The 16,039-nt window shown below is 29.5% G+C and overlaps 2 protein-coding genes across 3 annotated transcripts in view; one reads left to right on the top strand and one right to left on the bottom strand.

The window, feature by feature from the left end:
* Nucleotides 1-16,039, top strand: part of Nmdar2 (glutamate ionotropic receptor NMDA type subunit 2) — a 786,854-nt gene that overhangs the window by 710,061 nt on the left and 60,754 nt on the right. The gene's annotated exons all lie outside the window — the stretch shown is intronic.
* Nucleotides 5,593-11,626, bottom strand: LOC141524563 (uncharacterized). Its single transcript, XM_074238553.1, has 7 exons — nucleotides 11,466-11,626; nucleotides 10,466-10,594; nucleotides 9,748-9,996; nucleotides 9,093-9,423; nucleotides 7,451-7,989; nucleotides 6,754-7,085; nucleotides 5,593-5,904 (listed from the first exon to the last, which is right to left on the bottom strand). The coding sequence occupies exons 1-7, from the start codon at nucleotides 11,590-11,592 to the stop codon at nucleotides 5,593-5,595; spliced, it is 2,019 nt and encodes a 672-aa protein (XP_074094654.1). The 5' UTR covers nucleotides 11,593-11,626.

Genomic DNA, 16,039 nt, shown 5'->3' with positions numbered 1-16,039 from the left:
ATTGATTTTTCAACACCCCGGTCGTGAAAATAACATCACAATATATATATATATATATATATATATATATATATATATATATATATATATATATATATATATATCTCTAGTGGTAGCTATTGGGACATTTTTTAGCAAAAATGGCTGGTTTCAGGACATTTGTAGCATGTCAGGACCGTCCTGAAATCCAAATATGTACAGTGATATATTTCAGGACGTCCTGATAACTACCTTTTGGCACATTCTAGGACTTAGATGGGTATATTTTTATTTGTATGTACATCCGAATGTATATACATTATCGGTCTAGGTACATAAAGTAAATGGTATTTTTCAGGACATTTTCGGTTATCATATTTTTTTAATGCATTGTACAACTGAGTCGTGTACGTTATATTATACCTTATTAAATCGCAATCTTATACCGCAAATTTATTGAGTAAAGGTCTTTTTTCCATCTTTTGAGATTTTTCATTGATAGGTTTTATTAAGGGTAAAAATCACTCAGACTTTCACTATTATTTCGTAGACTGAACGATTTCTTACCACAAAAATAAAATTTCCTATTTAATAAAAAGTTAAGTTCTCTACTTTGTTCTTTGAACTTTACCCTACTGTAGTGCTGGAAATGAAGTCTCAGTTTTAATTGATGTACATGAAAAAAAGCAGTTAACTGAACGTTTGCGACTTAGCGTAGTGGATTGAGACTAAGCTTTTTAAAGTTACGGTCACGGATTTGATCCTAATAAAAGTTTCCAAATTTTTTATGTATTACAATCTTTTTCAACCTATTTCAACCAATAATACGTTTAATTAGCTTAACTTGGGAAAGTATGAATCCAAAAAAACTACATTTAAAAATAATTTTTATTTCAGTTTTAATAAGATTTTTCAAAATATACCGGACTGAATCGGTCCGAATAGTTTTCAATATCTAAGTTCGGTTAAGCCCTTTCGGATGGCACCAACAGCGATGAAATTTTTGAAGGGGAAGGAAAAAGTTGAGAATCTTCATTAACTGTTTCAAATGAATTAGATTCTTGCTTATCAAAATAAGAATCTCTGTTGTATATTTGTTTAGTTTTTGGAGTGTCATAAGAAATAACTCTTTGATTTCTCTTGACAAGTTTGTAAAAATCTTCGAGAATTCTAAGGTTCCAAAATTGGGATTTTTCATATTAGTGTCTAGAGATCAAAAATAATAATTGTTTTAGCGGCAATAACATGAAATAGCATTTCCCAAATTCGAAATTTTTTCCTTGTCATCAAATCAACGTATCGAACACTTTCAGACCCTTTTTCTGGAAAAATTAAAAAATAAACAAATATGTTATTAATAAAAGTAAAACACTAGATAACTCTGTTGAGGATGTAATTTATCAACATATATATGAGAGATATCATTTCAAGAACATTCAATTTCTTACAAGATAATAAAGCACATTCGAGACTATCGTTTTGAAGCAAAGAAAATAAATTTTTAAGATAAAGACAATTTTTCATAATATTTAAATGTAAAACATCGAGTTCAAACTTCCGAGCTTTAGGCATTTATGTAAAGTAATCAAAGTCCAATAAAATTTTTCAAAACTTGCTGAATAAACTTACATATAAATTGAAAATAATTACTAATTTATTGCGATGATTTCTATTTCATACACATATCGAAGGATATGTTGAATTATGACGTGAAACTCCAAAAAATACACTGTTTTACTTCGAGATACAGTTAATATTCAAGATAAAATCATTATTTTTTACATGTAAAAATAAATTTCAAAATGAAGAGATCTGTTCTGGTGGAAACTTACATATTAAAGAAAAAAAAAAAAAAACATTGTAATTAAAAATATAAAAAATATTCATTTTGTCTGATAAAAGACTGAATAATGAACTTGTGTATTTAAATTGTCTCAGATTTTTAAACTAATAGAGAAATTTCTCATTATTATTAGATAACATTCTATGTTATCACTTAATTATATATTATACACTTCCCCAACGCAAACTCAATTACTTTTTGTCACAGTATTAGTTGTATACTTTATTGTCACTAAGAAATTTAATCTTTTTTAATAATCAGACAATTCAAAATAAATTTGATTCATTTAGGTGACAAACATATATGGATAAACTAGCTTTCTAACTTTGTATTTACTTTATTTTCTCAGAAACAACATAACATTGAAACAATAAACTCTTTTAAAAAGAATGTTTTGAACACATAACGTCTTAGTCGATACAAATCATTCATTTATTGAATTATTTGCTATTTGAAAAAAAATAATTATTTTCTTTTATTTTTTAAATATAATATTGAAGAAAAAATAATAATCAACATAACATAGCTGATTAAAGTTAATTATTTTATAAATGCAATAACTTAAATGATTTTTTCCACAATTTAACGAAACTAATCATCTAGTTTTCACTGTGTCATAAGACCAATTAGTAATTAGTAGTTGGCAATTACTTATCAACAATTTTCGATTAAAACATAAACATTTAGATTAAACAACAAACAATAAAATTGATAATTTGCAAAAAATACGTAAATTAAAACATCGCTAACGATAGTTAAAAAGTTTTTTAGTTTTTATCGAATTGTTGTCGGATAATATGAAGAATTACATCTATGTTGACATTTTTTAATATTTTGTCGGCTTTTTTAGCTTCAGCACACTGTTTTTTCGAAGGTAGACGTTTTTCTTTGATGAAAGTATCAAATATGTATAATATGTGCGGTTTCACTAGACCATTAACTGAATTTATCAATTTTTTTGGACTACAGCTTAACTTTTCTCTACTTTTTTTTGTAGCAGACAGCTTTTTTCTACTTTGTTTGTCAAAATTTTTTGCTTTTTGTAATTTAAGTTCGTGATTACTTGTATTCAATCTTGCTTTTGCAATCGGTAGTTTATATGGGGTATTCCATGCCAAATCGACCACTTTTGACCCCGACCCTTTTCGATTTGGCCGAAAGTTTTCCATCCTTTTCTACCCTATAAAAAACGGTTCTCAGAATTTTTTTGAATTTTTTTACCTAACTCCAAAAAAGTTATGAATTTTAAAAAAAAATGGCTTTTTTATTTTCAAATAGCCATAACTTTTTCAAAACTAAACATTTAGGTACCTTTTTTTTTTTTAAATTTTTGTTTTTAGATGTACTTTCCGATAAAAATATTAAAAAATTTTTGTAAGTCAATACATATGGAATTTTTCAGTTTTTTGACAAAAATCAATGATTTTTCGAAGTTCGACATTTTTTTAATTTTTTTTTCTAAAATAAACTTTAATCAATTCCACAGTTATCCCTGTAGAACCCAGATTGGGCCGATTTCTCTTTCTATTTTTTTTATTCAATTGAAAAAATATTGTTAAATTTTCAAAAATGGAAAAAAAATTTTTTTTCATAAATTTTATTTATATAATGAGATAAATACAATTCAACGATTTCACGGCATTATATTCACAATTTAGAGGCTTCATCGATGACTGTAATTAGTAAGATCAATAATTGATGCAGCTAAAATTAATTACTTTTCTCTCTGTCGTTTAAATATTTTACAAATTCTGTGTTCATTCGAATTCGAAAAGTTTTTAACTAGTAAACAACCATTTTTGTCCGGAATTATACAATGTAGTTGTTGAGTTCCTGTAATCGGTTTCGTTTTCAAAAATCGATCATTTAAATCATTTACTGCTGTGTCATAATCTTCTTCTGGGGAAAACTTCACTATAATATTCGGCAAGTTATCCGGTGCAGAAGCCCATTCAAAAGTTCTTCTGGTGTCGTTATTTGTTTGTCTACCGCGTGTTGGAGACTTGCTCTCGCTGCAAGTCGTTTGAGAATACCACCGATTCCATCACACGGACCTTTCCCATGGGCAGTCGCAAAAAAATGCCATTCAGCAGGAATATCAAAATCATCTTCGTGGTAATATAAATTTACAAAGTTTTTAAAGTTTTTAAATTGTTGAGGAGCTCCATCAGAAAAATAATAAATCTTGTTACAACGTTCAGGAAGACTTTTCACGTAATCAGTTATTATTTCGATGAAAACATGAACAGCAACGGCATCATGTTTGTTAGAATCTGAGATGATTACTAAACTTTTGTGTTCAAGTTTGTTATTTACTGTATAATAAATAACGACTGGAAAAACTGTTGCCTGATTATTATTCCAGTGAAAACCAGCTGCCGCATTTTGTACTACGAAGGCATAATTTTCTGCAAAATCACAAATAATAACGTATTCGTTTGGTTTCAATGTTTCTTTCAATGTCTTCAAGAATTGGGCTTGCTCCTTAGCAATGAACGAATGAGGTAGAAGAATTTCTAACTCACTACAAAATTTTTCCACAAATTCTTCTGTAGGCTTAATAATAGTTTCTAAACTACTTCTCGGTTTTAATATCCAATATTTATATGTAATATTCTCGATTTCCCGGTCCTCAAAACATTTTAGTAAAATTTTACTCAACTCATCGACCCCAGGACAGTTTTTACATCCACCTAAATAACACTGAAAAGATGGATTTTCACATATAATCATGCTCAAGTAATCGCTGTAGTGTTTAATGGGCTTTTCTGTGTTCCTTGTCAAAGAATAAATATTTGCACCTAAAATAACAGTAATTTAGTAAACTTAAAATTCACGCATTTATAATTATTAATTAATTTGATAATTACCAAGCATCATTAACTTCACGTTTTGATGAATCGTACACACGCAGATGGTGTGTGTTCCACTTGCCCCTGCTAACACACAATGTTTTGGTCGCAAAGAAGCGAATTTTGAAAATCCAATTCTCTCAGTAGGATTTATTTCACAGAAAGATTGGTATAATTCTTTTAAGTTAGACAGGATAAGTCTTTTTTGGACGTGTATCCGATTACCATCATCACTTCGAATTGATACAAAGTCTTTCATACCGGGCATTTGAGCACTATACTCATCATCGTTGTAAAAATTTTCAACTTTTAATTTTACCTGATCAGTAATCGTCCTCCCTATACAAAAATGTTGAGTAATTTAGTTTTCAAGTGTATTTAAAACATCGATTTTACGCTACCCATACCTAATTTCGATTCAGGTGTAGAAAGTAAACCCGTTTCTTCAACCAAATTTTTGCTACTCTTGACAAATGTCTTGATGTATTCATAGTTTCACAAATACGTCTCTCACTCCATTTTACAGGTAATAATGTTAAAATTTGTATTTTCAAAGACTTATCAGTTTCTTTATCGTTGAATTTATCATACAACATTTTAATTAGAGAGCGAAAATTTTCACCATCATCATCAATCGATTCTTCATCTGAAGAAGAAAGCAAAACTTTTTCAAGCTGTCGGATACCCGATTTATTTTATTGTTCAAAAATTGATTATCATTCAATTTCTTCGATGGAATCGGTGATTGATTTAACAATTCTAATGCATGGTTTATTACGGGTAATTGAGTTGCAGCGCTAACTTGGGATCCTGAGCTTGATTGTGATGCTTTGGGTTCGTTATCAAATGACATGGAACCTTAAAAATAATAGTGAAACATATAGCTACTAGAAATGTATTCAAGTAACGTATAAATAATTAAAAAAACTTACGGAATGATAAGGATAATGGGAGATCCATGGCAGTTGTATTACTATCATTATCAGCCTGATCATTGTTGTCATTATTGTCACTATAGTTGTCTTCACGGTCACTTACATCAGCACCAGGATCATTACGAGCATTTGTTTGTTGCTTCACTAACTCTGAAGCTTTTTTTCGACATGAACTGCATAATAAATAATTATCATCTAATCCTAACGTTACTTTCATAATATCAGTCGCCGGACGTAAACCAATTTTTTTAAAATGAGATTCCAACTCAAAAGGATTACAACACCGATCAAATACCTTATTTGACGCCATAAAGACAAATTAAAAAAGCGCTTATAAACTAGAGAAATTATTTATTTATACAACAAATGTAATGACAATCTTTTATAAAACACTAGATTGCACAAAAGATTTATAAGTTATGTTTTAGATCTCAAAATGAAAAAGCCACACTTTTAATCAAAACATACTAGCTTATAGCATCTAGTTTACTGGCTATAGGTAAGTCGATAATTGTTATCCCTAGTTTATCGATCTAATTGATATATTAAAATTTGAATCTTACTAAATACAGTCATCGATGAAGCCTCTAAATTGTGAATATAATGCCGTGAAATCGTTGAATTGTATTTATCTCATTATATAAATAAAATTTATGAAAAAAAATTTTTTTTCCATTTTTGAAAATTTAATAATATTTTTTCAATTGAATAAAAAAAATAGAAAGAGAAATCGGCCCAATCTGGGTTCTACAGGGATAACTGTGGAATTGATTAAAGTTTATTTTAGAAAAAAAAATTAAAAAAAAATGTCGAACTTCGAAAAATCATTGATTTTTGTCAAAAAACTGAAAAATTCCATATGTATTGACTTACAAAAATTTTTTAATATTTTTTATCGGAAAGTACATCTAAAAACAAAAATTTAAAAAAAAAAAAGGTACCTAAATGTTTAGTTTTGAAAAAGTTATGGCTATTTGAAAATAAAAAAGCCATTTTTTTTTTAAATTCATAACTTTTTTGGAGTTAGGTAAAAAAATTCAAAAAAATTCTGAGAACCGTTTTTTATAGGGTAGAAAAGGATGGAAAAGTTTCGGTCAAATCGAAAATGGTCGGGGTCAAAAGTGGTCGATTTGGCATGGAATACCCCATATATATTAGACAATTTCGTCTTGATAACTTCTGGATTACGATTAGCTAGTATTCCATATTTTTTTTGAAAATCTCTGATGACGGGCAGTGCTGGGTAAGTCTTTGTCCTTAAATACTCAGCAAAATACTTACGGAGATCAGATTCTTCTTTTTTACTCCAACGAGATCGAATTATTTTTTTAGGTTTTATCAAATCATTACTATTATCTTTTCGTGTTGTATGAGATTGGGGTAAGTAATCTATTGTCAAGTCGTAAGCTGATTCTTCAGATGCATTATTCTCACAACCAGTTTCGTTGTCTGAGGAATTAATTAAATCATCCGTTCCTGAAATTTAAAAAAAATAAATCAATAAATAAAATGCATTAAACTTATCATTATAATAAACAAACTCAAACATTCAAACAAAAAAATATTGTATAAATATCAGGGCTTAAACAAAATAAATTATGTTCGAAATTCATACTTTATTAGTTATGTTAAAATCAGAAAATAAAATTGAATCGCTAATTCATAAAATTATTTTATAATGCTAGTAGATTTTCTAGAAAAATTTTTTTTCTATTTTATTAATTATTAATCATCTTAGAAAACTCTTGATAAGTTGCATGATATTTTATATGCACAAGAACCGGAAAAACAATTGGATTTTATTTACCAAGCTTTTTAAATTAAAAATTAGTACTGATTACCTTTATTAATAGAGATGTCTTGGTCATTTGTAGAGTCCATTTCAACTGATCCTTTTGAATCATTACGTGAATCATGCGAATCCTGAGCTTTAAGCAATATTTTTGACATATTTAGGATATCTGCTTTAGCTCGTTGTTGGTACACTTTTTTATGAATTACAACATCATGTCCTAGATAATCAGCAACTTTCGAAGTTTGTGTTGGATCAAGTTGCATTTCTGAACATTTTGTCGCAATTTGCTTCCGGAGTGGTGTTCCTCGAAGCAACTCCGGCCTTTCTGCGCCACATAAATCAGACAATTTCCTCATAACACTACTAGCACATAGATGGGCGTCTTTATAATACCCAAATATTCCAAATACAAAAGGATTTTTAGATGATACACGAGCTTCTGTGCGATGTTTAATGACAGCATCAATTCCATCACGAACTTTAGCGCTTAATAATAGAGGGACACTTTTGTAGAGCTTTCCTTGAATAACTTGTGAATAACTTGAATAACTGTATGACCATACTCTTTTGCCCTTTCTTTTTCTTCTTTAGATAACGACTTGTACCCTTCATCTTTCTCGGTAATGAATTTCATTTTTTTATAATCATCTAGCTCGAATCTTTCCATCTCACCCGCTCTCTTACGATTAAACAATTGTAATTGAATAAGACATGCTTCGGAAAGGTCCCGCCATGTCCTAAGTGAAAATTCTTTTCTTAGAAGCTGAATATTCTTATCAATTGTACGATCTAAATACATAGAAAAACGTCGAATGTCAGTAGTTGTGGGAAGTTCTACTTCTTTTTTCCTTTGTTGCACAAGTCGAGTTTCTTGAACTATTCGATTAATAATATTTGCGAATCCTTGTTTGCATAGAGACAAGAAGTTTTCTACCTCTGTTTTTGTTTCAGGTTTATTATCAATAATGCATTCATTAATTAATATTACTCCGATTTTTTTAATATTTGTAGTAATTTCAGATGCTCTCGAAGGTACTTTATAATAGCCATTTTCTTCATCAAGTCCAGCAAACTGATTGATAGCTTCGATAACTTTATAATATAGTTTAGGACTATATATTGAGGCAAAATCAGTGACTGATGGCTCAACTTGCTTCGTAACCAGAAGAAAACGAGCTAATAAGCTCAACCTGGCTCGAATCATCTGAGCTAAATTACGCTTCCGATACCTGGTACATTCATCGTTTCCAAACAGTATAATCAAGAGGTCGTATCTAATGAGTTTAACATGTTCTGTCAACTTCATGTATGGTATTATTTTATGGCGCATTGTTTAGTTTAGAGGCTCGTGGATGAATTTGACCCTGTATTCGACGAGATTTTGCTAATATTCCTCTACTACTTTTCGCGCCATTTTGACAATCACGGTAATGATGGCGGATATTATTTTTTGCATACCAGCCTTTACATTTACTGCAGACAGCCCAATTTCCACCTGATTGTTTGGAAGTTTTGTTTGGACAACGTACTGTTTTAATTATTCCAGGAGTACCATCTTCTTTTCTCTTCTGCTTCATATTAAACATGTGGTTTCCCCGTTTCCGTAGTACAGCTATTTCATCTTTTCTCTCAGAACATCCCTTTGGTAATTTAATAAAACTTTGTACCTCCAGTTCATTCTTATGTACCGTCTCCAAATGTCGAGCAATTTTGAAATATTCTTTTTCGCAATAACAGCAACTATCTTTCTTCGCATTTCCTTTTTGGAACTTAACTCCGCTTCAACGTCATCATCGTCCCACCCAGTATGTCCAGAAACATTAAGTGAACAATTTAAAGTTGAGGTTGAAGTATTCTGAGAAATATTATTATCATCAGCATTATCAGATGCATTGTTTTTATTATTGAAATCCTCTTCATCAGTTATATCTTCGACTAGATACTCTTCTTCATCGACTGACTCTTCTGAATCAGATGGTTCATACGATGATTCAGATTCTTTGCTCTCGCTATCAGAATCTATAAAAATAAAATATTTAAATTAGTTTGTGTTTTTATAATCCATTTGTATAATAATTTTTCTATTCTCTAATTTGATTGTCAATATTTGCAAAAAAAAATTATCATTTAGCCTCATTGAACTTAAAATTAACAGAACTATATTTTTAAGAATTTACCGCAATCAGTGTTCCGATATCTAATTATTTTTTTCCTCTCAATCCTTTTCGGCTCAATTTCATAGTTGTCCACAGCGTTATTGAAATCAACAGTATTCAAACTAATTACATTTTCTGGCTGAACCTCTCCATCAACACTATTTCTTCGTTTATTCAAGTATCTTACTGAAACTTTCTTCCTCGTGATTAGATGTCTTAGTAATAGTATTCTCCACATTTTCTGTATCTATAACTATGTTCTGTCCAATATCTAATACATTTAAGTTTTCAGAAAAGTTGCTTAAGTCTTCATATGGTTCTTCATACGATGTATAAGGAAGATCAGTATTATCGAATAAATTAAAAGATTCTGTAAGTGAAGATGAATTAAAATCCAAGCCGTTAACAACTTGATCCGAGTCTGAATTGATAAAAGCTGAAATTAATTAATTTAGATGTTAAAATGAATGTGTGTGAAAAATTAGCTACTGTTTTACATTGAGCTTTCATTGACAGAGAAATATAGTATATAAATAGTGATATAAAATAAAAATATTATTGATGAACTAATAAAATAATTTCCAATATAACTTTCTTGTGTGTTGTAAAAAAAACTTCTAGAAATACTAGTCTTAAAATAAATCAAGTTTCTCCGATTAATTTTTAATAGTTTTTAGAAATATCAACATTAGATAAATGATACTTGAAATCATAAATGATTCTTTTAAATAGTTTGCTATTAAAATCTTGAAAAAACTATCTCAAAATTCAGAAATTTTTTTTTTATCATTAAAGTTTGTAAATTGGAAATTTAACTTCGTTAAAAAATCTTCATCATGAATAATAGATACGAAATTTTTTATTTTATAATTGTTCTCTTTTGACACAATATTGTTAGTACTTACTACTGATTGCATCAGAAAACCAGACAGTTTTTCCTTTTCTTGAATCAACAAAACAATCTTCCTCAAAATAATTATACGACTTCTTTTTATATGATTGGGTCAGCTGAATAGGACTATTTATCTGTATATCTGTGATATAATAATAAAAAGTATTTAAATTTTAATTTTCATTTCATTAATTTCAATCATAAGATATCCTACAAAAAGTTGAAATTAACCGTAGTTGTGAATCATAGATTATAAAAATCAATAAAATTTTTCTCTGTATAATAATAAGCGAAATTGGTAATTACATTTATGTTTTCAATTATTATAACCGGTCATTATTCTGTGTGAAGAAATTTTCGTCTGAATACTGGTTGACTGTTAACATCATTTTTAAGTGCAAAAGATTAAATCAAAAATAACTTGCAAATAAAGCAGAAAATGCGACTAATCTTTTATTTTTAATAAGAAAAGTTTTCATATTTACGTAATTCAAAAATATGAAATTTATATTTAATTAAAAATGGAAAATATGCATAAAATCGTAAATATGAATAAGTATCGTGGTGTTATTTTCAGTATCATTCTGTAACATCAAAAGAAATATACTTACGACTTTCAGTATTCAGTAGGATGTGAGAAGGAATGGATTTTGGAGATTTATCGAGGATAAATTTGGGTAAAATTATCTGAGGAGCATTGGAGTTTAATTTACGACAAACATCATTTAAAATATTACGGTCAGCTGTAACAATTTTAAAAATTTAAGAAAAGTTTAGATTATTAGGGAAAAGTTATGGTTGTAACCTATGAGTACTAGATATTAATACAAAAAATAAGCCAAGTAGCAATCGTATGGCGGTATCTCATCTATGAATAAATGATTACTCAAAAAAATGTTCCAAAAAAATTAAATGAATAAATTTTATAAAACGATGAAAATTGTCATATCATTGCTAACTTCAGTGTCATTTGATTAATTTTGATGAAAATATAAAACAACAAAAATACTTACTATGCTCACAAATTATTTTTATTTTTTTATCACAAATTTTATCTTTTCGAGTATCCACAGAAACATGTCGTTTTTTATGAACGCAGTATTGCTTCCTTTTATCCCGAAGCAGCATAAATACAGTCATTGTTCTGAATATTAATTGGTGAGCTCCAATTCAATAAAACGTATCAATAATCTATCTGGATTTATTGCCGAGTACAAAAATGGCGACAGAGACGCTTACAGTTTATAATTTATCCTGACATTAACAATAAAAAATAACAAATTTAACAATTGAAGCGCTCACTCACACACACTATAATTAACTTATTATCTAACGAAGTGGAGAATTCACTGCAAGATAAACGATGTTTACAAACGAACCTTTCCAAACAACGACACGATGACTAGACGGGCTTTTTCTAACAAACGGTCTCCCACACTTGTCCTAAAACTAAACCTAAAATTATGAGTCCACCAGACTATCAAAACAAACCCAACTAAACTTTCCAAACTTTTACTTAAATTAAGTCCACTGGACTACCAAACTTAATATTAACACTCTCTATCACACATTATCCGTACAAATCTTCACACATATAATCCACACTTTGCTAAATTGATTTGTAATTTATTGATTTTATTTTTAAAAATAAATGACAATTTTCATTAAATTAATATACTTTTAAAATTCCAAATTGAAATATTCAGTCATCAGTAACTTACTAAACCAATGTTCCTAATTTAACAAACTAATTCTGAAATGACTTTGAACTAATTATTCAATTCTCAATTCCCGATTGCTAATTTATTTTTTGATATAATAGATTAAAATTCCTAATTTATTGCAGTGGTCTTGATAATACAACAATAAGTATTTGATAATAAGAAGTCTTCGTATCTTGTATTAATAGATTGAAATATGAAGACAGAGTCTTAATAATTTGCCGACACAGTAATTGTTTCTTCCGGGATATTACACGATTAATTTTGATAGTTAATTTGATCTCAATAATGATTTTAATAATTAATTTAGAAATCATTAATTTAAAATTGACGACATAAATTCATTTATTGTGACCAAAATTATTAGTGAAATTCTTCAACATAAAATAACTTAATTCCTCGACTTAATATCCACGCTGTTACTTATTAATTTTCAGAAATTTGATTTGTGTAAAAATCCACGAACTTAAGTTTAAATTAATTAATTAACATGTCATGAAATATTTCGCAATCTAGAACATATCAATTAATTATTTTCTGATATAATTTTCGACAAAAATTTCATGTAAAAATTTTCAATTAAGAATATCGACAATAGTCGACCCACTCAGAATTACATTATTAAACATTCGCTAGTTTATTTGTTATTGACCTTGGGTATTTGGAATTACTGCGACGCCAAAATATATGCCGACGCTTGACATAAACTCCACGAGAAAACACTTGCTGTTTATTTTTTAAGCTTAAAAATTAATCACTCGGTTTTTTTAGCTTCCAAATGAATTATTTATAGTATTATAACAATTAATAAAATGAATCTCAGATGTTAAACAAATTTAATTGATCAATATTTGTCAGTTAAAATTTCTCACGAAGAATGTTGAAAGAATTTATCCTTCAGGGTTGACTGAGTGACTCGAAGGTATAAGTCCCCATGAAAATCACTCAGTCCAAAATAGCGAACGTTATTAATCACTAATTAATTAATTTATGAAATTGAGAAGATGTAAAGTAAACCGAATACACACCGCGATCTACTTCCTGTCCAAGGAGTATATTTCGGTACTTCAATTACAGTTCGAAGAAAGTTCCTTAATGTCCTGTAACAGGGTTAAATTACCTTAAATCGATAAGTCACCGGATATCGATAATTATTAGACATAGCACTGGCGCGTCTCGATCTTCGGGCCTAAAGGGAGAATAGGAGGGGGTAATTTTGGGTTAAAATAGGTGAGCCGTACAGTGGAAAAGGGAGAAGTAGTGTGACCGCCAGACTTAGTGCCACGGAAATCGAGAAGGACTGATCCCCGGAGTAGTGACGAGACGAAGGAAGCCAACTACAACTAGGACTTCATTTTCAATTAAAGAGTTAGATCATCATCTTATTCGTCAAGGTATCAATTATTACTCTATGGGAAAGAAGTGGACCGCGGTTTATCCAATACCCAGTTACTTCTCCTATTGAATTATCAATTGGATCGTTTAATCGATGATTATTTCAATAAATAATAGTTGAACATTTGCTAGTTTAGATCGAGTGATTTTCCTGGGGGCTTATACCCGAGAGTCACTCAGTCGACCTTGCGGGAAGAATTTAACAACTAGAAATTTATCAATTAATTAATTAACATCCAAAAAATTCGTTAAATTTATTTTTATAGTTTTTATAATAATTAACTTAAGAAAAAAAATCTATAAGACAAGTTTTTTAATAACTTGGGTGCACTTTCATGTACGGAATATGATCTTAGAATTGAAAAATTTATAAAATTTCAAAATCTGTTTTACTCGATGCCGACCCTTCATCTTACTTATAAATTGATGAAATATTTTTACTTTTTCATAGCTATAGTCTTTATGATTTTCAGGAATGTGGTCAACGTAAGAATCAATAAACCGTAGTTCGATCTTAATTAAGCAAATAAAATTTTTGTATTTGGGATCCAATTCTTATCATAACGTCTTGTAGTTCCAAACTCCTTTTGAGTCAATAATCGTGATTTACAAAATATTTGTGCTTGTTGGACCTATGTTTGTGGGCTAGCAGGGACAGAAAAAATCACTATGTTAAGAAAGAATGACCAATAAGAGCGAAATTTAAAATAGGTACCCATAATGTTATATGAGCACTATTGATTCCGCCTTTAAAATATCTGCTATCACTTTACATCAATCTAGGTCCCATCAAACAGTATGTCAAAGCATTAGAAAATAATGGTGATCAGTTCCAGTACTTAAAAGAGAAGTTTTGTGCGATAACTGATGCAAAATAAAACGAAGGAATCCTGGATAGCACCGAAATTTGAACTTTATATTTCAGGATGCGAATTTTATAAGAGGAATGAATGAAATAGAGAGATAATGGAACGGAGAGAGCAGCTTGAGTAAGTTTTGAGAATGTGTCCGAAAACTTTTTAGGAAATAAGAAAAGCGAAAACGACAGGACGTTAGTAGAAAAATTGGTGACAAATTACAAAAATCTTAGCTGCTTAATGAACCTCAAACTACACTTCATGGATTTTCACATTGCCTATTTTTCTGAAAATCTTAATGACCACAGTGAGGAACAGAGAGAACGACTTTATCAAGACATAGGTGAAATAGTGACTAGGCATCAAGGAAATTGGAATATTAATAATTCGATACCAATGAAGAACAGTTTGAATTTCGAGAAAATCGTTCTCTTTATTATAGTTACACGTCATTTTTTAAAGGGATTAGAATTTCTTAGATTTTCAGATTCTTAATTTTTATGTTATGCATGAAAAAAAAAAACCAAAACAAGTATTTAATAAAGTTTTATGGATTTTTTTTTCATAGATGTAACTGCGATTTTCCCCGATTTTTCGGTTTCTTGAAATTTCAAAACGTTACCAAGGCAAGAAAACTCCAGATGCAAATTCAGTGGAACAAAGTCCATAAAAATCATACTCAATCTGAGGTCAAAAAAATTTTTATCTCGATAACTTCAATTTTTCATGATTAATTGCAATTTCTTTTGGTTTTTTGTTATTTTTTTCCAAGTTTAGACTGCTCACTCAGCAAATTGAAGTTAAAATTCAGATTTAGTAAATTGACATACATGAAAATCATATTCGATCCAGGTCCACTAGAATTTTTACATTGCTGCGCGTGCAGTGTTTTGCAACTTCTTGCCATTCGTGGAGTTTTTTGCATTTTGCTCAAACCTGGAAGGTAACCGGAAAGAACGGATTTGAAATTCGGATTCAGTGGGTCGAAATACATGTCAGTAGGTAAGTCCGGTCTAAAGTGTATCGCACTTTTTTGTGGTGTGCCGGTGGAATCGAAAATTAAAACATGCCAATCATCCCAAAAAATTCTATTTTTATCGAAGATTTAAAAAAAAAAAAACGTTAAGTTTAAATCCGAAGTATTATTAGAGTTTACTCCTTCAGAATCGATTTTCATATAAGACCCTTGGTATAAAAAAAAAATGAAGAGTAAGATCTATTGACCAATGACCTCGTTACGTTTTTGTACGTAACCTACTTGCGTGGAGTAGATGCGTGACCTTTCACTTTTCAGGCGTAAGTATTGCAACGAAACATAGGGTATGTAGTCTAGTCACAAGTGCCTTTTTAGTGAACTTTTTTAAGCAGTCTCCGAAAATTATATAATAACTGAGGTTTCATTAGATTTGAAATAACATCTAGATGATTTTTGGATAAAATAAAGTTCCGCTTATGAAAGTTGCAAGAGTTATTAACAATTAACGAAAAAAAAATTCGGAAAACGTTGACCTGAAGACAATCCCTGCAACTTTTTGCTAAGTCCATACCTAGGAACTTAAAATTGCACTGATGATTTTTTGAGCTCTTCTGGCTCAATAATATAATTTATGTGTC

This window comes from Cotesia typhae, unplaced genomic scaffold, assembly GCF_013202065.1.
Source record: "Cotesia typhae breed Kobodo isofemale line unplaced genomic scaffold, CoteBio_Ctyphae contig_22, whole genome shotgun sequence".
Classification (NCBI taxonomy): domain Eukaryota; kingdom Metazoa; phylum Arthropoda; class Insecta; order Hymenoptera; family Braconidae; genus Cotesia; species Cotesia typhae.
This window is presented reverse-complemented; position numbering and strand designations above follow the sequence as displayed.